Consider the following 26,907-nt stretch of genomic DNA (forward strand, 5'->3'; position numbering starts at 1 on the left):
TCATTGAGTTTTATTCTGTGGAACAGTAGTACAAAACAAAAAGTAGCTGTACAAATTTAGAACCCACCCCTTGGTAGACTTAAAAAATAAATAAATAAATAATAATAATAATAATAATACAAATATATTAATTAATATTAATAGATAAACAAATAACAATAAAATAATTTTTACAAAGATTTTAGAAAAGAAGACAACATTAAAAGCTGAATTCCATGAATTTACAGTTTTCACGTTAGATCCGTGTATACGAGAAGTAGAGAATTCCATCGAGATAATGTCCAACAAATACACCGTCCAAGTTCGTCTGTCCATTGTGTGAGGAGGATTTCAACGGTTGACCAGCAATTGTTTTGCTGCTGTGAGAGCAGCTAACAGTAAAGATCTTTGTTGGACGGGCAAGGTGAAGTCCCAAAAGTCATTCATGAAAAAATGGCGCGGAGTCAAACATATCTCAGTCAAACATATCCCAAAAAAAAATGCAAAAACGTGCCTAAAACTTCTTGGGAACAGAGATTACACTTAGGAGAAGACGACAGATTCGTATAAAAACGTTTTATTGAAGTCAAGTAAACCATATGCAGCAATTTCCAATGACTCATTTGGTGATTAGGGTTTTTAGAAGACAATTTAAACATACCCCATACCTGAACGGAAAATAAAACGTGCACATCCTCTTTAAGATCCTTAGCCCAAACAGTAGTAATAGATAAAGGTTTGTATGAATATATATATATAATATATATATAAATACATAACAAACAGGTGCCTGGCAGATTATATTGAGTTTTAAGATTCTGGAAAGATTTTAAACCACTATCATCATAGATATCTCCCAGAGTATTTACTTTATTATGAGTCCATTGAGGACAATGAAATGGAGTACTGCCTGACAAAAGGTTATTATTGTGGAAAATAGGTGAATGCCTATGCCATTTTGTAGCTAGTAGTGAACGTCTTTCAACATCCCTCCATGTGGAGAGGAGATGGGTTACAATGGGACCAAACCGAGATTTACACTGCCTAAGCGGAACTCCCAAAAAACAAGGTGCTTCAATTTATACGGATAAACAATAGATTCCTCAACTGCTCTCCAAGACACAGAAGCATCAGGATCAAACCAAACTGATAAAGGGCGGCAGGAAAAGGCTTGAGCATACAGTCTAAAATTAGGGAAAGAAAGACCTCCATGTAATCTACGTCGTTGTAAGGTAGTCAGTTTAATATGAGGATGTTTCCCATCGCATATATACCGTGAAACACATGCATCTAGTTTGTTCCAGTAGCCAACCGGTGGAGCGAGAGGAATCATGGAAGAAAATAAATTAATACGTGGGAGAACATTCATTTTAAAAGAAGTAGGAAGACGAGACCAATTTTCCAAATCTGAGGATACTTTGGCTAGAATACCATTATAGTTTTTTGAGACGATTTCCTGCAGGGAAGGAAAAACATCTATCCCCAAGTACTTAAAGTATAATAAAATATCATAATCAGTAAGAAATACTGTATGCACAATGAACTATGAATTAAGAAGTGAACATTAAAGTGAACAGTGAAAGACACAGTCACCAAACCATTTAGAACATCTCTTCTCCGATTAGACACCAAATGTCCAGCTGAAGCTCACTGAGAGTTGGTGGATGAATGGGATCTGGGAAAATCTCTTGCTTCTTCTGGGGAGTGTAGCATTTTAGGTTCACCTTGATTGAGAATGACCTTCAGCATTGCAGGATAAAGGAGAAAATTCTGGATGCCAGCGTCTCATTTTCTCACTTCCTAATTGGCGTAAATGCACTTCTTCTTTATGCGGTGACCGAAGAAAAATCTGGAAAGGCATGAAGTCTGGCGGCCCGCAGAATGAGCTCCCTGTCCGTGTACCGCAGCAGTTTAAAAACGAATACCCGTGGTTTAGCGCGATCTGAGGAGAGCCTTGTGTACACTCGATGCGCTCGCTCCACTTCAATCTTTTTGCCCGCCAGAGATGGGAGCCACATAAAAGCCCATAGGGTCGTCCTTTTCGGAACCTTCAGGCAACCCGACCAGACGCAGATTGCTGCGCCTATTGCGATCCTGCAAGTCCACAACCTGTTGCTCGAGCGCGGCTACTCGTCTATCGTGATCTGCAACAACTTTCTTTTGTTCTCTCATCTCCCCTGTAAGAAGATCCAGTTTAGAGCATAGCGACTGAACAACTGACATGTGAGAACTGAACTGAACAACTGATTTGTTCTGCATCGCCATCAACTCGGTTCTTAGAATGTCCTCAAAAGTGTGTAACAGTGTTCGCCATCTTGTCCATCATATTGCTTGTGGCCAGTGGCTTGGATTTCTTCTTAATCGGAGAAGCCGATGGCGACAACTCCTGCTGATTATGACTGCCTGCCATCAGGTAAAGCACCACCAATGAATAAAACTTAAAACAAAATAAAAAAATCAGCAAAAAGAGGCCAAATGTACGGAGCTCTACTCGAGTGCGACTAGGTTCATGAGCACGTCACGTGACTCCTTCAATAATGATTTTAATACACTTCTTTTTGTCAGTGGTCAGTTCACATTCGGTTTACGGCTCTAAAGACGAGGCCCCTCAGTCGAAGTGTAACTGTATAAGTCTAACCTATGTCTGGGATTACATTCAATAATTAGCTTAAGGCCAAGATGAATACGCACAGAGATGGGTCTCAAGAAGAAAAAAAAAAGGATCAAATGACATCCAAATACATTGTTTCAGTCTCCGTAAAATTACATTACATAGTACTAATGTCAAACAAGAAATAACAAGAAGTGACATGCGGATTGCAGATAATGGGAGCAGGAACTAATGGGGCTTTCAGAGAAATCATGTTGATGATCAAGCCTGAACGAATCCATGATGAACCTCATATTTTTCAGTCCAATATTTGGTTCACTTTCTTTTTTTAGTATCCCAGTGTTTCTAATTTGAACACATATGCGATTTTAAGCAGCAAATTTCTTTGAATATATTCAAGGAGCAGGTGTTTGCTCATCTGACGCATGTGTTCATATTCTTGTTTCATTTCGTTAAGAACCTAATCACAAAATCTTTGAAGAGAATCAAACCACATGCTCGTCTGCAACATGTCGCATTATTATACTAATTTGGATAAATACTTGTAATTTCCCCGCTTACTCATGATTTCCAGCTAAATTAGTCTTCAACTATTCACATGCAAAGACAAAAATATCTGTGTCTTAAGCCAAAACTTTGTAATTCAATTCCTGTATCAATACACAAACCATCAGAAGCATCCAGCAACTTTCTCATGCACAAACAAATGATACTCGGGTGGAAATCACATGAGTTTAAAATATCTCTGCATATTTTAATATGATAATATTTCTGCATATTTTTAAACAGTGAGGGCATGGATTGCAGAAAGCATGTGATGCTGCTCTCACAATATTGCTTTTGTTGAACAGCCCATCTAGTGAGTACACACAGAGGACACACAACCCCGTTTTATCCCTTTCTCGCACCACTCCAGCCAATATGGGCTCCTAATGTGTGATCGGATTAGCTTTCCTCCACCAGAAATTGGCTTCCTCTGCGTTTAATAACCAAGACGACCACTTAAAGGCCTGTACCCATCGATCTCAGGTGTGTTAGGGGTATGGCCAGGGCCTGTAATGAGACCAAGGACCAATTTCAGCTCTCCATGGAGGATTATGAATAGAGGGGGAAACACAGGCCCGCAAACAAGCTAGACACCAAAGATGGGGTTAAACTCACCAGGGACGCCCTCTCAGACATCGTATTTACATCTCTAATCCATCGCCTCTCGTTGAGGGCCACGCAGTGGATATTTGTGGATTAGTCCGTAATTAAGAGAGAATATTCACTGGTTTCTCTACAAAAACCCATGATTCACAATTTTCCAAATCGATGACATGACACTCTCTTGAAGCGTATATAAGACTCTGAGGCCTGGTTTCACAGTCAGGACTTAGACTGAGCCAGGATTAGGCCATAGATCAATTAAGACATTTAAGTAATTTTTATAAAAGTGCCTTAGAAAAAAACGTTGCTGTAGTCCATCTTGAGACAAATCATAGGCACTGATATATTTTAAGATCAGTCAGTGCAAGTTGCTTTCAGTTGAAACAGCTTTGACTTACATTTTAGTCTGGGACTAGGCTTAAGCCTTGTTTGTGAAACGGGGGTTGAGATACGGTATCTTTTGCATTGTAAGACAGTATCATCTCCAACTTTAACTCGTTCCTCTATAAGCCTTGTGTTTTCTGCTTGAGTTGGCACTAATAACATGCAATTTACTTTTGACTTTTCAAACACAGGGCTCTCTAATATATTACTTACTGCTTCCAATCATTTAAATTGCCCGTGTGTCCATTTTGTCCTTGCGGGCCAGTTACCTGCCAAAGGAAAGTGTCCCTGACTGACTGCCAGTAGTGGGTAATGGAGAGGACTGGGAACGCTGAGGAATACTGATTAGGCTGTGGACGAGGAGGCAGTGATGAGGTGAAACAGGTAGGCCGAGGCTGTAATTCCAGTACCCCCCCCCCCCCCCCCCCCCCCCCCCCTCCTTCTGTCGCCTTTCATATGCTGCAAATGAAATGATTGGCCAAACCAGGCATAATTTTATGGATTTCTTTGGATATTACAAATACGACCTTGGTTTTCTGATGGATAAATATTCAAGGACTGACCAGCGCCTGAATGGTTCGTGGGCTGAGGAGTCTAATTGAAGGGGTTGAGTTAATAAAATATGAAATAATGTCTTTGCTGGAACTCTTTTTAAAGAGTCAAGTGTCACCAGAGCATCCATATTGATATATCTGGAGGTTTTGGCAGGGACCTCTTTCAACTATATCTCAACCTACATTTGCATTTGCCACCAGGGTACAAAAAGTCTTCCTAAAGGAGGTAGGTTAGCTTTCAAGTTGGAGAAAATAGCCTGGAAAATGTTCAAAAAGGAATATCTTGGAATTGGTTCAAAAAGAAAGAGACCTCAGATGACTGTCGCCCGCTGATCGGTAGGGCAACTCTCAATTTAGAAGCGGCTAATCTTGAGTAGATCTCAGTGAGGCTGGTTTTCGGTTTTTGTATACGCTGTGGGTTTTTCTCTCTTGGGAAGAAAGTAGGGGGACTGTAGGGACATGCTGGGAGGATTCTGAGATAGATGTAAGAGCGAGCGTCCTGCTTGAGTGCTGGAGCATTGCGACTGGGCAGTGTCCGTCCAGTTCGACACAGTGGAACGTGAAAGGTTTCAGGCTGTAGACAGATGGGTGAAAGTGGTGATAAATAGTGAAAAAATGTCTGACTATGAATGTGAAAGATAAGAGGACACAAAGACAGAGAAAGATACTGAAGCCATCTGCAACTTCCGGATACAACTGCCACAATTCACCCTTCAACTTTCAATTTGTGAAGCCGCTATAGCTACTAACATTTACCCTCTGTTTGTTCGTCAGGGAGGGATGAATAATTGACAAATTAATAGCTACCCATACACGGAGATGCACAAAATACCAGTATCGCATCAGTTATTAGTCAATATTAGACATTTGTTGTATTCATATCAGCTGATACTGGATATTTAATTGTACATGCTGATTTATTTTATGTTTACATTTAGATTACGTTTGCCATCATTTAACCCTCATTCAAAAGTTAATATTTAACCCTATAAAGCATACTGTTTAATATTTAATATGACAATTTCTAAGGTCTTTACATGCTCAAACTTTGCTAAAAAAAATAAATAAAATTATATATATATAATGTGTGTGTATGTGTGTGTGTGTGTGTGTGTGTGTGTGTCTAAAGGTTCAACAAACTTTTCCATTAAATAAATAAATAAAAATATATTGTTTTGTCTTGCTAATATTTCTCATGCCAGCCTTTAAAATGTTTAAATAGTACAAATAAATAATAAAACAAATATAATTAAAAAAAATACAAAATCATACTTCATTCAGTTTATTACAATGTTGTGATGCCTACAGTAACATGTCTCATGTAACATTAACAATTATTATTATTATTCTTGTTGTTGTTATTGTTTATTTAGACAAAATAATAATACAATTTCAGCCATTTAATGTTATTGCCATCACATTAAAATATTGTCTTATCGGTATCAACCAGAATTGTATTATTGGTGCAAGACAAGAGGAACTTATTATAGGAAGCCCATGGCTTTGGTGTTACTGTACATAATAATTCCTGACATTCTTTCTTTCTTCTACCTGTAGTAAGTGTTTGGGATAAAGTTTGGAGAGCTGGATGGTTACATAGGCTACTGTCTAGTCACACAAGTTTAAATATTAAATTAAGTTCAAAATAGGTCCAGAAATTCAGGGTCACATCCCCATTAGAAGTACACATTTACACAAGTCTAAATGCAAACTAATCTTAAAAGACGGCTTGACGTGTAAGATATGTTTTATAAACCTACTAAATCAAACTTGGACATAAATCAACATACTTTCCGTACAGTCATAAAAAGAAACATTAATGCTTTCTCTAGCTCTCTGAAGGGCAACAAACATGCAGCATAAATGTTAACTAAGCATGCGGGGAGGATCTGAGGAGTACAGCATTAAACTGAAACGCGTCTGCTGGAGTCACTGCTTCCAGACGGGTGGATTTTCTGGATGAGAAAGACCAAAGGAGGAGGCATGGAGTCATGGACAGATATAACCATCAGATAAACAAGGATGAAGTGGAAAGTGTACGTATGGAATGAAAGGGATAGGGAAAAGGTCTAGAAACTCAAGCCTGGATTTCATGAAATGAATCCTGACTCATCTGGGTCGATGTTTCCCACATGCTGGGGACAGCAATCAGAGTAGCACAAGGGAGCGCAATTACGGTGTACGGTGCGGTACCAAACGTTCAAGATAGATGGAGTCAAATGCATTTCAAAGTCAACAAGAATTGCCATTTGCAATCTATTTTACTTCTGTATTCAAACATGTTTGGAAGTGAAAACATATTCAGTGAGGAAAAATATAGGGTGGAAATTTATTTAGGAACTGAATGAGGAATGGATTGGATAATGAAAAGTAGGGCTTGTGTACCATGATGAAGTCAGACTAAGGCTGCGAGTCCACCAAAGCGTTTTTAGACAATTTTTCATAACATTAAGATGGCAATTCCATCTGGTAAAGACATACACTCATAAAAATAAAAGGTTATAAGGTTCTTCACAGCGATGCCATAGAAGAACCATTTTCGGTTCCACAAAGAACCATTCAGTCAAAGGTTCTTTAAAGAACCATCTCTTTCTTACCTTTTTATAATCTGAAGAACCTTCTTTCGCCACAAATAACCTTTTGTGAAACAGAAAGGTTCTTTATGGAACCATTTAGACAAAAAGGTTCTTCTATGGCACCTATAATTTTAAGAGTGTAAATACTCGGAGACAAGCAATATTTAACTTCTTCATTGTTGTTCAGTCGTAGGACAAGCAGGGTGGTCGGAATTAGTCCCGCCCCTCCTCCACTGTGATTGGTTAGCTGAGTAGAAAGTGACAGTGATGAGCGCAGCGTTTTATTCAAAGTTGATCATTCTTCAACTCTCGGCGCCGAGGAAAAAAGGCCTAAGTGCTCAGCGTGGAAATGACGCTCAGCGCTCGGCACGCTCCTGGCGTTTTAAGAAATGCAGCGCTCCCATTGAGAGCTATTGGGAAATATACACCAGCCTTGGGAAAAATTGCTTTGGTGGACAAACCAAAAATGTTTTTGGTTAATATTATGGAAATGTGTCAGTCTTAAAAAAATATTAAGGCGCACAACTATTTTCAAAAGTCATTTTAAGATGTAAATGGTAAATCAACATTTCAATCTATAATATATTTCACAACATTATTGTTTTAATGTATTTTTGATCAAATAAATGTAGCCTTGGTGAGCTTCTTTCAAAACCAGTAAAAACTCTAATTTGGTTAACATTATCCAATAACCCACACAACCTAACTGAGGTCATTGTAAAAGGGAAGTTGTTGATGCTCCAAACATATTTGCAATTCCATTTGGTGCCACTAGTGGTGCAGAAACCGCCTAGTAAGCTGAGTGGAGAATGACCAGATGAAGGTGAAGAATTATGGGGCGAAAGGGCCTGGAAAAGGTCACCTCTGGTCAGATGAGTGTTTATCTGTGACAGAAACATCATTAAACAAGAAGAAAAACTACTCGAAGATAAGCACAGGCTTCACTTTTCCCACAGCCCACAATACTATGCACAACTGCATCAAATAATGATGTTGTCTTCAACACTGTCCAAAACACCCATTTGTAACTTTCCCAACTCCACCTTTTATTGTGCAGCACAGCAGCTCAAACGCTGTCTGAAGATACTGCATGACCATGGGGTCCGTCCTTGTGGTCTGATTACTTATTGAATTTATTGAACTGAAGACCCAATTAGAATAATCCCTTCTTCTCTGTGTTAGTCAGAACCACATGTTTGGACGCACCGAGGAGAACAGAGAAACAATGAAAGAGGGAGAGGTGGGAAAATCCAACTGTACTGCTGACAAATGAAAATCCACAGAGGAAGAGTACGAATACAAAGACAAATGTTAAGTTCAGACACACAGACGTTACTTTAATGAGCAGATGTTGTAATTTGGAAGGAGATAATATTTCAGTCTGTTCTAAGACTACACCCTTGAAGTCTCTATTGCAAATATTATTTTAGCCAGTATTTGGAGCATGAAAGAGCACTGACGGTGAAAAGGGAAAAATGGGAAATACTGCGTGAAATCATAAAAGATTGCATAAAACAATAAGGGCAGCTTTTTGCTAACTAGCTAGTTAAAGCAATATTCAACATTTAATTATTAACATTTATTTTCAACAACTGTATACGGAAAGCATCTGAGGAATAGAAAATATATTCACTTGGACTTACTAATGTAAAAACAATTGAGAAACATGTTTGCAGTAATGAAAGTCTAGCAGGCAAGTGGAGCAGAAAGTTTAAAAGCAAAAATGTTAAAAGCATTTATATTAATTATTTAAAAAAAACTTTTTGTTATTTTGTATAGTCCAGTTGAATAAAATATTTTATTTTTTTTGAGGAGAGACCGTGATCAGAGTTTAATGATGTCCAATCTGCATAGACCTCCAAGGCTATCTAACATAGACTCCCAGTCAAGCACAGCTAGAGAATCCTATGCATACGCTCATATAGACTAAAACTGATCATACTAATAGAACAGTTAGTATAACTGTGAAATATTCCTTTAATACAATAATAGTATAGTATAATAATACAATATTCTTCCACAGTAAATGATGTGAGAAGATACACGTAGAAGGATCCCTGAAGTTTCACTCTTAAAAATAAAGGTTCCCTATTGGCTTCGATGGTTCCACAATGGACCTTAACATCCATGGAACTCTAAATCTATAGTTGAAAAAGGCTATTTACACTAAGAAAAACATGGTTCCTTTAAGAACTGTTCACTGAAAGGTTCTTTTGGAAGACAAAAATAGTTCTTCCATGGCATCACTGCGAAAACCCTCTTTTGGAACCCTAATTTTTAAAAGGCTTATTTTTCAATGCAGGAGTAAGCTCTTTTCTGTGAATGTGCGAGGCTTCGGATTCTTTAGCCGGAAATGAGAAGAATATCAAAGTGCAGTAAAAGGTAAAAATGCTTGCGCTACAAGCCAGTGTGTTCATAATTAAGACAATACATAAAAATAATATGGTTTAAAAAACAGTTTGCAGTTTCAAGCTGTTTTGTACAGCTAAAAATAACTGGAAGCGAATGAGGTGGACAGAGCAGATAGTATAACTGTGAAATACAATACTATAATACAATTATAATATAGTATAAAAATACAATATTCATCTAAAAGAACTGAAAAAATTGCATGTAGAAGGAACTCTGAAGTTTCATTACACTCTTAAAAATAAAGGTTCCTTATTGCCATCTATTATTCCATAAGGAACTTTTAAAAACAGTGGAACCTTTCTATTGGTTCTTTATAGTGGAAAAAAAAGATTCTTTAGATTTTCAAAATGTTCTTCACACTGAGAAAAACATGGTTCTGTTAAGAACTGATCACTGGACGCTGTCTTCTTTTGAGAAGCAAAAATGGTTCTTTTATGGCATCAACACAAAAACCCTCTCTTGGAACCCTGAAGTCTAAAGCGGAAAAAGGTTCTTTAGATTATTAAAATATTCTTCACATTAAGTAAAATAGTTTTTTTCTTTGTTTGTTTTTTTAACAAAACTTGATAACTGTTCACTTGAAGGTTCTTTTGGGAATCCAAAATGGTTCTTCTATTGCATTGCTGTGAAAAGCCCCTTTACTTTTTTAAAGAGTGTAGCTGTGTTTTGTTGTTAGAAATCAAGTGAAATACTTGAAATGGATCAATCAATGGCAATGTGCTGTGTTATAATCACACCAGCTGTCAACAGATTCTGCTGAGAATAAAGAAAAATGCTTGTCCAGTTTTGATACCATTTATGCCGCCAAAGGCCATCTAATTGACTTTAGACTTACATTCAATAAGCTAAAGTAAATTATTATAAATTAAAATTAGTGTATTTTAGTGCATTCACTAAAATACCAACTATATCCATAATGCACATGATCTTCGAGAAGAATTGCAGTATCTGTCATACTTTATTTCCTAGATTCAACACTATTTTTATTCAAACCACGTCTTCCAGCATCAACAATCATGACTAAAACTTCAGAAGCTCAAAAAGACAATATTTTCCTCATTCCGTAAAGTAAACGCTAGTGGCAAATACATTCTCGCTCCTCGGAGAGCGACGGCGAGGGGAAAAAGCCTTAAATCAACACAAAACTAAATACACCGTGTTTGCAGAGGAGTTCCTCTTCATACATTATTTCAACTGACAGACACACATTTGTGCCAGATTTCAGTATTATGTTCCTCTGGTTTCAGCAAAGGAGAAACTTAAGCAGCGCAACTTGTCAAAACTCTGCACATTGTTGAATCAATTCATCTTTCCCATGCATCCTCGAATCCAGCGTGTACATCGACAAAAATAATAACCACAGAATGGTCAAGGGAAAATGTTTTCTCGAGATCAAAGCAGCGATTCATGAGCCAAAAAAAGCACTCGCCTTAATGATCTGTTGGCCCCATTGTTTTTTTTTTCTTAAATGTACCAGTAAAGATCTGGCCATAGGGAAAGTTCACCTATGATAGAGTGCTATAATAAAACGGGAGGGTTAGCAAGAAGTCTAAAACAAACAGCACTTAAGAGTTTCCCGGGCGAGACATCGACTCCCAGGAAATTCCAGTGAGATCCTTATGGTCTTTCTCATCTGCAGCGGCTGCTTTATCTTATGAGGCTGACAATACGTGGGTTGAGTCATCTACTCTCACAATCTCTCTCTCTCTATAGCTGTCAACTTAGTTTGCAAGAGATAGAGCGTATCAATTAGCAAGACATTTTTCAAACGCAAGGTCGATGATCTCTAGAGTCCCGCTCTTCTCAAATGTGAATATATGCCTCTTTTTTGCCTTTATTCGACATGGTCTCAACACGTGACATCCCACCGGCCTTCATTGTTTCCTGACTTGGCGTAGGTGGCGTGTGGTTAGCGAGGGAAACACAGCCTCCAGACATGAATCCAAAAACACCATTCCTGAGATTCAGTGATGCCAGGATGAGCCCGAGGCTACGGCCGCCCAGACTCAACCACGCATGCAAATCAACTCTCCAATTTACTAACACTTGACAAGACTAGCAATGATATGTGACTGCTAGCCCACGCTAAGGACGTTTATACACCAGAGGATGCTTTGTCAGGGAGCTTGATGAAAATAAATGCATAAGATCTTTGGTAAAAGACAAGTTGGTATAGAATCAAGTGAGTTGGACTTCAGAAAGCACAACTGGACCCACCTACTGGAGTTAAAGTTATATTCTCTCAACTTATAGCCACAAAATAAATTTTGCAGGGTTATTATAGTTAAGTACAACTCTGCACGGTTATTACAGATAAGTACAACTCAGATAAAACATTTTCTCATTACTCAAATATTTTCATTACTCAAAATAAAATAAACATTATTTATTTAGCTAGCTGCCAAGGAAACACTTCTCATTTTGATTTAGTTTAAGAATAAGCACTAAAATAACAAAAAAAAAAAGTTTTTTCTTTTTACATTTGATAACATTTTTTCCTAAAATAAATAAACAAAAAAAAAATATTTTAAATAAAATAAAAACTAAATACAAAATGAAAAATATAAAATCTACATACAAACTATTAATAATATAATATCTCAATTATACTCAATTATACTAATTTTCAAAATAATTTTAAATAAAGACAAAACAAATATTAAAATAAGCCAAAGAACTAAAAATCAAGATATTTCTTATTTTAATTCTCTCCCTCAACAACTGTTATGTATGTATGGATGTATGTATGTATTTACATACTCACTTACTTAGTTCTTTTTCTTTGAATAATTATGTGTAATAAGAAATAAGTGTAATATCTACAAGGGCTGGGCGATATGGCCTAAGAAAAAAATCCCAGATTTTTTTCACAAAAAAATCCGATTTACAATTTAAATAGATTTTTTTACCCCTACGTAAAATCAATCTGAAGATGACAAAAAAAATTGTTAAAAAAAATACAAGTTTAACATCTTGCTATTCAGTCGATAGGAGGTAGTTCTGATAAAGTGCAAACAAAACATTCAACAGCATTAAATATCAGTGACTGTAGGTTCTTTTTGGCGGGACGATGACGAATGATTTGCAGATCCTGAGCACCACTGACAAGCATCTGATCTTGTATAGTGTGTAGTAAGTACTGGCGGCCGCTCCATAGTATAAACAGAGTATGTGCGATCCCAAATATCGAAAGTGAAACTAAAAAGCGATCGTGCAATCAAAAGCAGTTTCAATGCCAGGCATAATAGCGGCTCCCTGATGCCCACAATTGTATATACAGTATGATTACCCAATGATAAAACTGCAAGAGAAAGTATTGAAATATATATTTTCCTCCCATCTCGTTCTTTCCATACACGGTATTGGGATGCGGAGGAGTGCGGGGGGGGGGGGGGGTCACGATGCTTAACATTGTGATGTCTATAAGCCATTGACGATGGACGGTAGCATCGTCTATCGGCCCAACACGCAGGGGAAGTACGGAACTACGGGAGCCCAGAGGGGAGCATCGCGGATGCTAAAGAGAAAAGCAATTTTCATTCAAACAAGTCAATGTAAACTACACATTCCAGTTAATCGATAAAATCGATTTATCGCACAGCCCTATCTACAACCCGAATTCCGTAATTCTGTTGGGACGTTTTTTAAATTTGAATAAAATAAAAATTAAAACACTTTCAAATCACATGAGCCAATATATTATTCACAATAGAACATAGATAACATAAATGTTTAAATAGAGAAATGTTACACTTTTATCCACTAAATGAGCTCATTTAAAATTTGATGCCTGCTACAGATTTCAAAAAAGTTGGCACAGGGGCAACAAAGGGCTGAAAAAGGAAGAAATTTTGAAAAGATTCAGCTGGGAGAACATCTAGCAACTAAATAAGTTAATTGACATCAGGTCTGTAACATAAAAGGGATGTCTTAGAGAGGCAGAGTCTCTCAGAGGTAAAGATGGGCAGAGGCTCTCCAATCTGTGAAAGAGTGCGTTAAAAGATTGTGGAGTACTTTAAAAACAACGTTTCTCAATTTCAAATTGAAAATACTTTGCAAATATCATCATCTACAGTGCATAATATCATCAAAAGATTCAGAGAAACTGGAGAAATCTCTGTGCGTAAGAGACAAGGCCGAAGACCTTTGTTGGATGCCCGTGATCTTTAGGCCCTCAGACGACACTGCATCACTCATCGGCATGATTCTGTCATTGACATTACTAAATGGGCCCAGGAATACTACCAGAAACCACTGTCAGTAAACACAATCTGCCGTGCCATCTGCAGATGCCAACTAAAGCGTGCAAAGCGTCCAACTAAAGCGTAAATCATGCAAAAAGGAAGCCATATGTGAACATGGTCCAGAAGCGTCGTCGTGTCGCTCATTTAAAATGGACTGTTTCAAAGTGGAAAAGTGTTCTATGGTCAGACGAGTCCAAATTTGACATTCTTGTTGGAAATCACGGACGCCGCATCCTCCGGACTAAAGAGGAGGTATACCTTCCTGTGTGTTATCAGTGTTCAGTTCAAAATCCAGCATATCTGATGGTATGGGGGTGCATAAGTGCATATGGTATGGGCAGCTTGCATGTTTTGGAAGGCACTATGAATGCTGAAAGGTATATAAAGGTTTTAGAGCAACATATGCTCCCCTCCAGACGATGTGTATTTCAGCAGGACAATGCAAAACCACATACTGCAGCTATTAAAACAGCATGGCTTCGTAGTAGAAGAGTCCGGGTGCTTAATTGGCCTGTCTGCAGTCCAGATCTTTCACCTATAGAGAACACTTGGTGCATCATTAAACGAAAAATACATCAAAGATGACAACGAACTCTTCAGCAGCTGGAAACCTATATCAGGCAAGAATGGGACCAAATTCCAAAACCAAAACTCCAGAAACTCATAACCTCGATGCCCAGACGTCTTCAAACTGTGCTGAAAAGAAGAGGAGATGCTACACCATGGTAAACATGCTAACTATTTTGTTACCGTCCCAACTATTTTGAGACCTGTAGCAGGCATCAAATTTGAAATGAGTTAATTTTGTGCATAAAATTAAACATTTCTGTTATCTATGTTCTATTGTGAATAAAATATTGGCTTATGTGATTTGAAAGTCTTTGTTTTCATTTTATTCAAATTTTTAAATTTCCAGAATTTGGGTTGTAGAGCAAGAAAGTCATAAATTAATTTTATGAATTTGAATAAATATATTTTATGTACATTTGTTATACCAAGCTCTAAAATGTTTGATCAGGTAGAAATTGTAAAATGTATTTTTAAAAATCCATGTCTTTAAACTTTATCCAGTAAACAACAAACAACTGGAAAATTCATGGGGAATATTGTTGTGGACAGTGTCCTTGAAGTAAAAAGGTTGAGAAACCCTGATCTGGAAAGCAGAACACTTCCAGCTCTCAGCAAAGTCTCAAAACACCTTAAGAGATGCGGCTACCCAAATTCAGACTTGGACACGGACCATTTCCATTTAATCTGAATGTGTTAAGAGGATAATATGTCATTTTAATGGCAGGACTTGCATTCAAAAGCACAGAAAGACGGAAACAAAGTTTGGGACCTGGCAGAGTCAATTTCCTGTGATGCATATCCGAGCGAGGCTGAATAGAGAACGGAGTGTACCGCAATCTAATCACAGATCATTAGCAGATTAATGAGAGTCTGATTAAGCCGATCCCCGGTTCTGACCCTCATACGACTAGAAAAAAAAGACAAAATATGTAGAAAACTTTCAAAGAGCAGAGGAGACATGTTCACTATAAACTCTAATGAACTCCAGAGTTTTGACTTCTGATGATTGTGCGTGTTTTTCTCAACACACAAGCACAAATTATGTGGGTGTTTTATTCTGACAGCACCATGGGAATCAGCAGAACGAAAGCGATCCCGCCTTAGTTTGCATTCACAAATTTGATCCCACTGAAGTGAACGTCACTTTGTAGTCAGCCTTTGAATTAAGGGCTTGAAATGCACCGTGCCCGATGAATGCAGATGACTGGGTGACATTGCTAATAATCCACCACGTGTCTCTGCTGAAGAGCTGAGCCAGGTGGCTAGGAAACTTTCTTTTGCAGGAGTTGACTTAGCATGCTAGCGTTGAGGAGGACAAGGGAAAGGAGAAGTCGGTGGTGGAAACATGTAATAATCCCTTGATCGATGTTTTGAGAACAAGAGAAACGATCAATGAAACCATCGAGAGTGTTTGCAAGGTTAGAGCAGACGGTCCCACAAAACAACGTTGAATCTGACCACAGCAATGCTTCAAAAACAATTAAAGCAGACAAAACAAGACTGTTATCATCTAAGGAGGCCGAAGAAAACCAGTGTTGTTTACCTGTGCAAAAATCAACTATCTAGGTCATTGTGTGGGTGTTTGCTAGTCAAATTTATTTATATTGCACTTTTCACTATAGAGTGTAACAGTGGCTGTTGACTTTTTCAGTGGTGATGGTTCTGGAAGTAATTCATCCATTCATTTTTCCTACAGGGATTTTAAAAAAGTCTTCCTTTAACTGCTATGAGCCATGAACTAAACCAACCAGCTACGAGGAGAATCACAACAGTACAAACTTTGATTGGAAGCAAAGGTTTTTGAAAACTGGATAAAAGACAAAGGTACTTAACGGCTTTAGTGAGGGAAAGATCTGCAATGCCATGAACCATTGTGAATGACATAAACCAATTAAAAATGAGAAACTATCAATTCTAAGTTGTTGATTGTATATACAGAAAAAAAAAAGTTTATTGCAAAAATATACATATACAGTATATTCAAATGTGTAAGTGTTTTGAGAGCATGGGGAAACCGTCTTGATTGCTCATTTGCAGTGTTCATGGGAGTGGGCGGAGCTCTGTGCTCATTGCGACTCTGATTGGTGGATTTTTCTCTGCAGCATTATGGGTAATGTAGTTTTAACCAGGAATTCCACTGTTAAACATGATTATTTAAAACATAAGTTGAAAAAATGCTAACTGATTGCCTCAGAGCTCACAATAAATCTGTCTTTAAAGGTTTATAAGCAATCATTAAAAATCAATTTCCCTATGGAGAAAAAAATGGAGATCAAAGCACCACAGTACAGATTAATCTGGTACTATCACGATACCATTATGGCATTTATAAACCCGAAAATCAAACAAACTTCACTGGTGTACAAAACTTGTCCCCAAAGGATGTTTTTGTCACACCTCATTAATAATTGTTTCTCCCTGTTTTACAGTGTAAATGCTTACAACTATCAGCCATAATAAGCTTTAGATTAAACTGTGGCACTTTTATAGCTCTGTGACTAACAGTTCGAATTAGGTAAGCTTTCCACCCACTCCAGTGTCAAGGCTAAACCGGGGTCTCCGCCGCGCTCCGCACGTTCATTTGTGTTACCGTCGCTAATGTAGCAGGGTGCGTGATGAAGAGATGACACAGCTAATAAACCACCGCTCCAATGCGCTACCAAAAAGGCACTTCAATGACAAAGAGCAAAAAGTCACTTTGTGAGATGCCACAGGCATGCAGCTTGATTTTAGCGGGGTGGTTTCAGGGCATTTCGGCGTCTGGTTGGAGGTCCGTTTGGCATGCTTGAGGGCTAGCCTGATTAGCATGAGGAGACGTGATGGTTGGATCTTCAGAGAGAGACTTTCACAATCGCAAATACACAAAACAGATGGGTAATCAGAAACGTTCAGCCATGCATATCAGTGCACTGATTCTGCTCTTGTTATTAAAAGAACGAAAGATGATGTCAAAACCTTTGGACCAAAACAACAAAGAAGAGAGTGAGGTTCAGAGAGAGAGAGAGAGAGAGTGGAAAGTGGTGAAATTAGGTGATGTGAGAATTAGCAGTACAAGCCAGGGTTATTATAGTTAATTCAAATGAAAAACTGAAAATAAAGCTACAGATAAATAAAACTACAAAAAAACTATAGTGCTCCCTAAAATAAAATTGAAGATATATATATAAAAAAAAATCTAATTTAGTTTTTTTTTATCTGATATACTTAAAAATATATATGAAACAATATCAAAAAATACAAAACCCCAAAATATTACTTTAAAGATATGCATATAAAAAAGATTCAAAATACTGATTAAAACTATAATAGTACCTCAATGATACTAAAATAACACTGGTACAAGCTTGCATCATCGTGCAATTTAAAATAAATTTGTGCGACTGTAATATAATTGCTCGGTCCCACTTTATATTGTGTCCCTAATACCTGTGTACTTACATAGTAACTAGATGTGTACGTAGTATGTAACCACAGTGTAAGTACACAGTATCCACAGCTGTAATATTTCTGTCTCGTGTAGCATGAATTATATAACTTAATAATTATATACAGTATGTATAAGAGTAATTGGAACAGTTTGATCCAAGGGGTGGAAACAGCTATATGTAAAGTGGGAGGAGTTGGATCTGGAGTTGCTGGAGTAGGTGCACCACTGTAATACCAGTGTACTTACATGATAACTCCTCAGGAACTGTCCACTTAATATAAAGTGTAACATTCTGGACACCAACTACAATTTATATGTAAAGCCCAACTTACTGGCCGCTGCCGTATAACGTCAAAGTAATTACATTGCAAATCCATAGGAATTGTCTACTTAATATAAAGTGTAACAAGGTCCTTGCAACTGCTTAGACCACATTAGCAACCATAAAGCAACATCCTAACATCCCAGGATCACAACATGAACTACTGACAACGTCTTCAGATAATGCAAACATCTAGCTAGAATGTGAAACTCTAGTCTTTCAATAATAATAATGGCATTGTGTGGAGTGTTCATGTCTTCCTAATGACTTCTACCAGACCACAGAAAGAGGAAGCGAGCGAGGGACGTGTCCCAGTGGCCAGCCACAAAACAAATTGATTATATAAACGCTGGCCTGCCCGCAGGTGTCTGCACTTTTCCCTGCAGGCAATCTCCTAATGGCTGAGGATCTGGCATGTCATCGGCATGATGGCGCACAGGCAGGGAAGCCCCTGTTAGCCGTCACTGCATTTATATCCCCTAACCTTCATGAGATTGCAGCGGCCGACAGGCTGGAACCTCCCCGTGGATTGTCTCTGGGGGAATATAGCAATGGACAAACATAAAAAAACCCATCTCTGAGGTTTTATTACAAAACAGCGGGGCCCCACAGACCAGGAGGGTCATTTACTGTACGTCCTTTTTCAAAACTGCTCTATTTTATCATGCTTTCTACCTGGTGTGTATTTCGGTGGGATGAACCAGAAGGGGTGCTTTTAAAGGTGAAGTTCACTCAAAAAATACAAATTCAGTGGTTACAAACCAACATGACTTTCTTTCTTCTGTGGGACACAAGCAATAAACTTCACAGAATGTTTGTGCTGTTCTTTTCCACACGAAATATAGCAAAATAACACCATAAAATGTCCCTTTCATGTATGGAAATATCACTTGTATAGAAACTTTGTCACACAGTCACAAGACATGACAACTGATGGTACTTGGCCTTAATAATATAAAAGCTGGGGCAACCATGTAAACTGATGACCTTTGAATATATACTACTGTTCAAAAGTTTAAGGTCAATACGATTATTTTTTGAAAGATATTTTATTGAGCAATTATGCATCAGTTTATCAAAAGTGACAGTTAAGGCTTTAACATTGTTATAAAAAATATATTTCAAATAAGTGCTGCTCTTTTAAATTTTTGTAGAATCATGTAAAAAAGGGAAAAAAGATCAATCAGTTTCTACAAAAACATGAAGCAGCACAACTGTTTTCAACATTAATAGTAATCATAAATGTTTCTTGAGCAGCAAATCAGCATATTAGAAAGATTTCAGCTTTACATCACAGGAATAAGTTAAAATTTAAAATATACTAATAGCAACAATATTTAAATAAAATATTAAAATTGCTATAATATGGCACAGTATTACTATTTTACTGTATTTTGTAAAATGAATAAACAAAAAACAGTGAGCTTAAGAGACTTCTATCAAAATGTTTTAAATACCTTACCAACCAAAAAGTTTTGAATGATAATGTATTGCACACAAATGCAAACAGAAATTTATCACATGGCTTCTTTTTGCCCTGTTTTATTATACATTTTATATATATTTGCTAATTTGTAAAATTTGGAGTGATATCAAATGATATCCCTATTCATTTTCATTGCTTGCAATTCAGCAATATGAACATTTCACCCAACATTAATTTCTGACTTATCATAATAAATAACATCAAAATAAATGCAAAGATGGCAGAACTTTCGTTTTTCTGTGAACCTTTCCTTTCAGCATGTGGTTGCATGAGATGGTTACATAAGCAACAAACAACTAAAAAGCTGTCTGCCCAAGTGCATGATGGGATGCGCTGAGCGAGAGCAGAGAAGGAGGTTCGGTAATGAGGGAGAGTGAAGGCGCTGGTGCGAAAGATACAGGGGCTGCCATGGAGAGTTACTGAAGTTAAGCTAAAGAGATCCAGGCCGTGCGATGGAGAGAGGCCGCGAGTCAGCCGGCGAGCCCCAGGGTAGAGCACCTGAGCGCAGCACACTCCCCTGCTAATGAGTGCTTGCCTCTCTGAGCCCACTGGGGACGTCCCCCGCTCCACACGTTCTCCACATCTCCCTGCACACTACAAACACTTTATAAATATCAGCCAGCGCTCCAGCTGCACTGCAGAACGCACCAAAAATAAATCAGACAGACCAATAGTGGCGCGCCGTCATTAAGATTCAAAACCAGCCGACGGTGTCTTAACGCTTGAAAGTTTTCTTTGTTTCTCTCGACTTTTTGCAAGATTACGCTTCGATGTCAGGCAAGTCAGACGGACGCCTGATTCTGTATAATTACAAGCAAATTACATTCATTACCATAATTTACATCTCATCACCAATCCAATTATTAGTTGCCCTGACCTCTGCTGAAAGATGTTTTTTTTTTAAATAATCAAACGGAGGGGAAGAATTCTCGTTCCCTCTTCTCTTACTTCAAAGAAGAACAATCAATGCAAATTCGGAAAGACAAAAACTCTGAATGTCTGTGATTATATGCTTCAGCAGCCAAACTCAAGGACCGCTGCCGCTGCCGCAGCTGTGCTGTTGTGTTATTGCTGGAGTAATATGCTCATCTCCCTTCTACTGAGGTCCCGGCACGATTTTTAAGACTTTTTTTCTGTGTGTGTGTGGGGGGGGGTCATCAAGAAAGGCACTCACTATTTATCTATCATCAATATAAGACAGCGTGAAAGACTAATGAAGAAAGCTGGTTATTCTGTGAGGGCAAACTCTCTCACACAGAATATGGCATATCAGTAATCTTGGCATGGTAAATGGAAAGCTGATAAGTCCTGTGTTGTAAAATGCTCTAAAACAGGGTTCCTTAAATCTTTCCCTGGAGGGCCATTCTGCTGCAGAGTTTAGCTCCAACCCTGATCAAACTCACCTACCTGTGCTTTCCTAGGCTGTGTCCAAATTCAGGGTCTGCATCCTCCTTAGGATCCTTCCTACCCGGTTGAAGGAGGAGGGATCCTCCGACGTCCGCAAAACCCGGAAGTCGGTGTTTGTGAATTTGGACAGCCTACCCTTCTTTCAGTTCCCTCCCTTACCCGTTGCTCATATCCTGTCGCCTAGCAACCGTGACAGCGCCAAGCAAGAAGCGGGAAAATGGACAAACAAAGAATTATTCTCCTCATTTTAATTCTTTTGGAAGAAATAAAGCAATTAAATAAATTAAATACTTTCTTTGCTCGTTGTCGGAGAGTTTTTTATATCAGACTACAAGACAGTCACATCCAGGTAAGCCATTATAGCCTATTTTTATTTGTTTTTAAGTATTCTACTAATTTCTCCTACAAATTCATTGAGCCGAAGCATAAACTTTAGCTTGTTTTGTCAGAGAAACTCCTCTCCCACTCCGCTACCGCTCGCTTCGTCAGCCATTACGCTCTGCCGAAAAGAATTATGGGATAGGTAGGACGGGAAAGGATCCACCACACCCATCCTTCCAATTCGGGGAAAAGGAGGACGTATTTGTGGGCCGCATTTGAAGGATCCTACGAATTTGGACAGCCTTCGTCGCGGCGCTGTGACGTAACATCCTTCAAATGAGTACTCCGAAGGATGCAGACCCTGAATTTGGACACAGCCCTAATGATCTTGAAGACTCTGATTAGCAGCTGAGGTGAGTTTGATTAGGGTTAGAGCTAAACTCTGCAGGAGTGGGCCAGATTTGAGGATGCCTGCTCTAAAATGATAAAACATATATATATTTATTTTTGTAAATGCAATGAAAATGCAATTTTTAAATCATAATGTAAATGTAAAATTACGTAATAAAGGTAAAACCATAATTAAAATTGATAAAAAAATATGTGAAACAGTTTCATTATGCTGTAAATGCATACAAATTTTAAGCTTAATTTTAAGAGAAGTAATGTTCCAAAACCTACTGCACGGTCCTGCTGCGTTTAAGCAAGTACCGATCATGGAAAGTTACTTTCTTTAAAAAAAAAAAAAGTTCATTCTGATTGCACAATATTCCAATAAGATTATTTTCCACTTGAAAAAGTCCTTCTTAATTAGCTAAAACCACACTGACACTTCATACACAGAATGTAATATAACTATTTTGTTGTTTGTTGCACAGCATTCTGGGATTGAAGGATACATACTGAATCTGGTCAAAGTGAAGTGCATGAAGTGCAGCCTTGGTGTTTGGAGTGTTTGGAGTTTGGTTGGCAGCTCAATATGTTTTGGAACACAGCAAGTGGGTTTGTTTGTGTCAGTATCGACTAAAACTAGGTGAACTTATAATAATTAATTTAATAACACGGGTCAAAGACCAGACGTTATATACATAAAAAGCATGTTAAATGCAAGTAAAGTGTCTACTTTAATGTTTCAAATAACTTTTGTGAAAAAAAGTGAAAAATTGGGTAAAATAATGTTCCATCATCATTCAGCGTAACAAACATATTTATGAAAAAATGACACAACATACTTATTCTGACCAGCACTTATTAAAATATATAAAAGAATATGCCTAAGTGATCATAATACATTTTATTATATTTAAATGATTCTTGCTGCTAATGGGTAAAACCTCGTTGTTTGAAGAACCGTGGCAAAGAAAGAGCCTTCATTCTATATGCTGCAAAATTATATATATATATATATATATATATATATATATATATATATATATATATATATATATATATATATATAATATATGGTAGTGTATATTGGTGTAGTGTTGTAAATTTTTTTTTCTCAAACACACACACACGCGCACACACACACATACACACACATACACACAAATATAGAAGAATCAAATTCCTGCTGCAGCATTCGCATGATGTTGGGAAATTCACACAACGGGTGTGCTCGACTCCAGATCTCGCTCAGCGGAGATACAATAGAAGAGCCTGGTAACATGGGAACACAATCACCTGTAGGACTATCAGTGTGTGTGCTCTGGAAAGAGACTATACAGGACAGGAATAGAGGTTGTTTTCTTGGAGAGTAACACATGGATCAGTTCACTATTGCTCCTCTTCTGCTAACATCATGTTTCTATGCACACCATATCATAAAATTAGAAATACATCCACATTCTGCAAAGTTTTCTTCTTTATTCAATCACAAAATCAGGGCTAACTAATATATATTCAAATGAGGCTATATGATGTGAACTCTTGAGTGTGTGTGGATCAGGCTCAATCTGAGCTGTCACAGTTAATCATAGCTGTATCCTCTCTTCTCTCCACACCTGACTGAGTGTGTCTCGCTGTTCTCTAGCAGCGCTTCCCTTGACGATTTCACCTGCCCACTCAACCCCGCCTTCCTGTCAAGGTCAGTCCCCATACGTCCAGTGTCAAACACAACTTTAACAGAGCACACACTGTGCTCTATGAACCCACACACCTCCTCTCCTCAGACAGCAGACCACTGACTGAACTACAGTTTCAAAAGAAACAAGCTGATTTGTGACAAGGCAAGATTCAGGATAAAGTTTTTCATAACTTTTACTACTGACGGTGGCTCAAAGTAAGCCAACAAACCAAATTTGGGAACAGCCTAAATGTGTCTTAACTCTAATCATAATCAGAAGATTGAAAATTAGACACAAAATCAATACAATAGAAGGATCAAATAAGAATTGAGAATCAGTAGATTCAAAATCAGAAACAACATCCACAGACGGATGATTAGAATGATTAAATGAGAATAGGTACTTTCAAAGTCAGAAGATTTAGATTCAGAACAGTTATAATCAGTTGATTTAAAATCATTAGGAAAAACGGCAGATTGACAGTCAGAAGAATCAAATCAGAAGAATCAAATCAGAAGAATCAAATCAGAAGAATCAAATCGGAAGATTCAGATTTAGGACAATGAGAATCAGTAGATTCAAATCAGTATCAGTATCATTAAACTGACAATCAAAAACAATCAAATCAGAATCAGAAGATTCAGAACCATCTGAATTAGTAGATTCAAAGTCAGTATCAAAATCAGCAGACTGATAATCAGAGCAAACAAATCAGAATCAGTACTCTCAAAATCAGGAGATTCAAATTCAGAAATCAAAATCAGCAGACTGACGACTAGACTGACAGAAAATGAGAAGATTCAGGTTCAGAAAGATAATTAGTAGATTCAAAATCAGAATCAAAACCAGCAGAATGACGATTAGAGGAATCAAATCAAAATCAGTAGATTCAAAATAAGAATTGAATTCAGCAGACTGCCAATCAGAAGAATCAAATCAGAAACAGACATTTCAAAACCTGAAGATTCAGATTCCAAAAAATCTGAATTAGTATTCAAATCAGAAAGATTCAGAACAATGAGAATCAGTAGATTTAAAACCAGAATCAAATCAAAGTGCAGAATCAACAGAATCAGAATAATCAACCTCAATAAAATTAAAATCAGAATACAATGAAATATGCAATGCTTTATCCTTATCATTTTCTCATTCAGTGAGGATTGTGGGTGTTTGCTGATGGAAACGTGTCATACTGCATCTGATTAGGAGTTTGAATGGGACGGTGACTCACTGGTCCTGAGGGCGGATGGGGTGACCTCGATCTCACTGCTGGTCTGGTAGGGCTGGAAGGCTGACAGGTTGCTGGAGTTGAGCTCACCCGTGCTGAAGAGCTCTGGACTCTGGGTGCCTGTGGAGCTGGCGCTGGTGCCGTCTCCGCCATGATGAGGATCCTGCTCCTCGTACACAGCCACCAGCTAAAGACAGACAAACAATTATGTTAATCACACTGCTTGACCTATTTGATATAACAATAAGTAAATACCCTACGAGGGGCCACCTTCCTATAAAATAATGCAACTAGAAATGTCCATGTATACAGAAGATCTTTACTCTTTGAAAAAAAGTGATTAATTTCACAATTTCTGACCAGTTTTTAAATTTTTTATCTGACATTTTGCTCCGATTTATAAGATACCAAAGCCTGCAACCCAAAAATTAGTAATCAAGAAAAACAACAACTCTATCAACATTCATTTCATAGCTCCATACTCTCTGTGTGCTGTATGTTATGTATGTGCCTCTTTTTATTTAAGCACATTTAAGACTAAATCAAACATCTATGAAAGAGCAACCTGCGAGCAATAAAATATTCAGTCAACTCCTATTCAGAGAGAAAGTGAGAAATTATGACTTATACTAAGATACATTTGAAAAGAATAGTTGTATTAAATTGTGAGCACATGCACTACGGATAAAATGGTTCAAAGCCACACACCCCTGCAATGCCTAATGCTGCAAAAAGGAGAAAATTGCATAGAGGAGTTAGCGGGGAGGTTAATTCATCAGCTTTTGTCCTGATTTCTGCCGACATTAACGGTTCGCACATCCACCAGAATAAATGGAACCAGCAAGTCACATGCAAGCCAAAACAGAGACGCTATTGTGTGAAGCAGTTTGCGTCTGTTGATTTGTAAACGCTGGTGCTCTATGGTTCACATTCCCCAATTTACTCCTCGCTAACAGGCAGAACTGTGACCAGGAGCCCAGTTATATTTTTCTCTACTGTCTTTCTCCCTCATGCTCTGATTTTAAAATGGTTTATGATCAGCCTAATTTAAAGTGACCTCTCATTTGTTTCTTTGGCCCAATTAAAGCATGTCAAATAAATGCCCTTAAGACGACGATGCAGCCACTGCACTGACAGACTGCTTATCACCATGACCACTGCTCGTCTCGCTAGAGACTGCCTTACAGAGCCTCTTTTGGCTCTAAATGTGTCTCCTTGCATGGACGGTATTAGGAAAGAAAGAGAACTAAACGTTGAGAAAATATCATCCAAAAATAATCCTAATAATATTTAGCATCTGAATAGCTGCACATTCTTGTCACAAATCTCTTTAGCATCGTCTTTCATCCAGCTGTATTTGAATGACAGTTCTTGATGTTTAGAGGCATGTCTGTTTGCTAATTGTGTGGCTCAATCGTTTTCCGCACACAGTCCCCTGGAGAGCCGCCGCTCACTCCAGTCACTTCAGCCTGCACTCATAATCAAACGGGGTATTTGTTTATAAATCACACAGTATTTATGGGGGCTTAAGAGGCCCGTCTTTAGACCTAAATTCACTGAAACTCCATGAACAGCCAGTAAACTGCAGTTTCAGCTGGCAGCTACAGTACTCTGTGAGTTCAAGAGTCCTCGCAGGGGGGAAATTGACAAAAACACTGCTTTTGAGAGGGTAAAAAAAGTCACCATGTCCATTTCTGTACAGTGGCCTACAGTGATGGTGACCACAGGAAGCTCGGAAAACTATTCTGTTCAGAATCAAGTTTCAAAACCAGAAACAATATTGAGAGATACATAATCAGAAGAACTGGAATCGCAATTATACAATTCAAAATCAGCAGACTGAAATTCAGAATAAACCAATTGAAAACCAAAATCAGTAGAGTCAAAAATGAAATCAGTTGTTTAAAAATTAAAATCAGTAGTTTCAGAAGTAGGATCAATCAATCATCATATAAATAAAATCCTGAGAATCAGAATCAGTGTACATAGATTTTAACTTTTAGATTTAAATCAGTCAAAATGAATAATTTAAGTAGATTCAGAATTAGAATCAGTCATTTTAAAATCGGAATCAATATCAGTTGATTCTAAATCAGAAGAATTGTAATCAGAAACATACACAATTCAATATCAGTAGACTGAGAATCAGAAGAATCTGAATGAGAAAC

The 26,907-nt window shown here is 37.8% G+C and overlaps 1 protein-coding gene across 3 annotated transcripts in view; it reads right to left on the minus strand.

Moving 5' to 3' along the window:
* LOC306863618 (partitioning defective 3 homolog) overlaps positions 1 to 26,907 on the minus strand; it is a 463,239-nt gene that overhangs the window by 287,454 nt on the left and 148,878 nt on the right. For all 3 annotated transcript variants that reach the window (XM_079407066.1, XM_079407065.1, XM_079407067.1), the window contains exon 3: positions 24,743 to 24,926. In XM_079407066.1, the coding sequence (XP_079263192.1) occupies positions 24,743 to 24,926 (184 nt within the window). The remainder of the gene's footprint in view (positions 1 to 24,742; positions 24,927 to 26,907) is intronic.

This window comes from Barbus barbus, assembly GCF_936440315.1.
Source record: "Barbus barbus genome assembly, chromosome: 44".
NCBI lineage: Eukaryota > Metazoa > Chordata > Actinopteri > Cypriniformes > Cyprinidae > Barbus > Barbus barbus.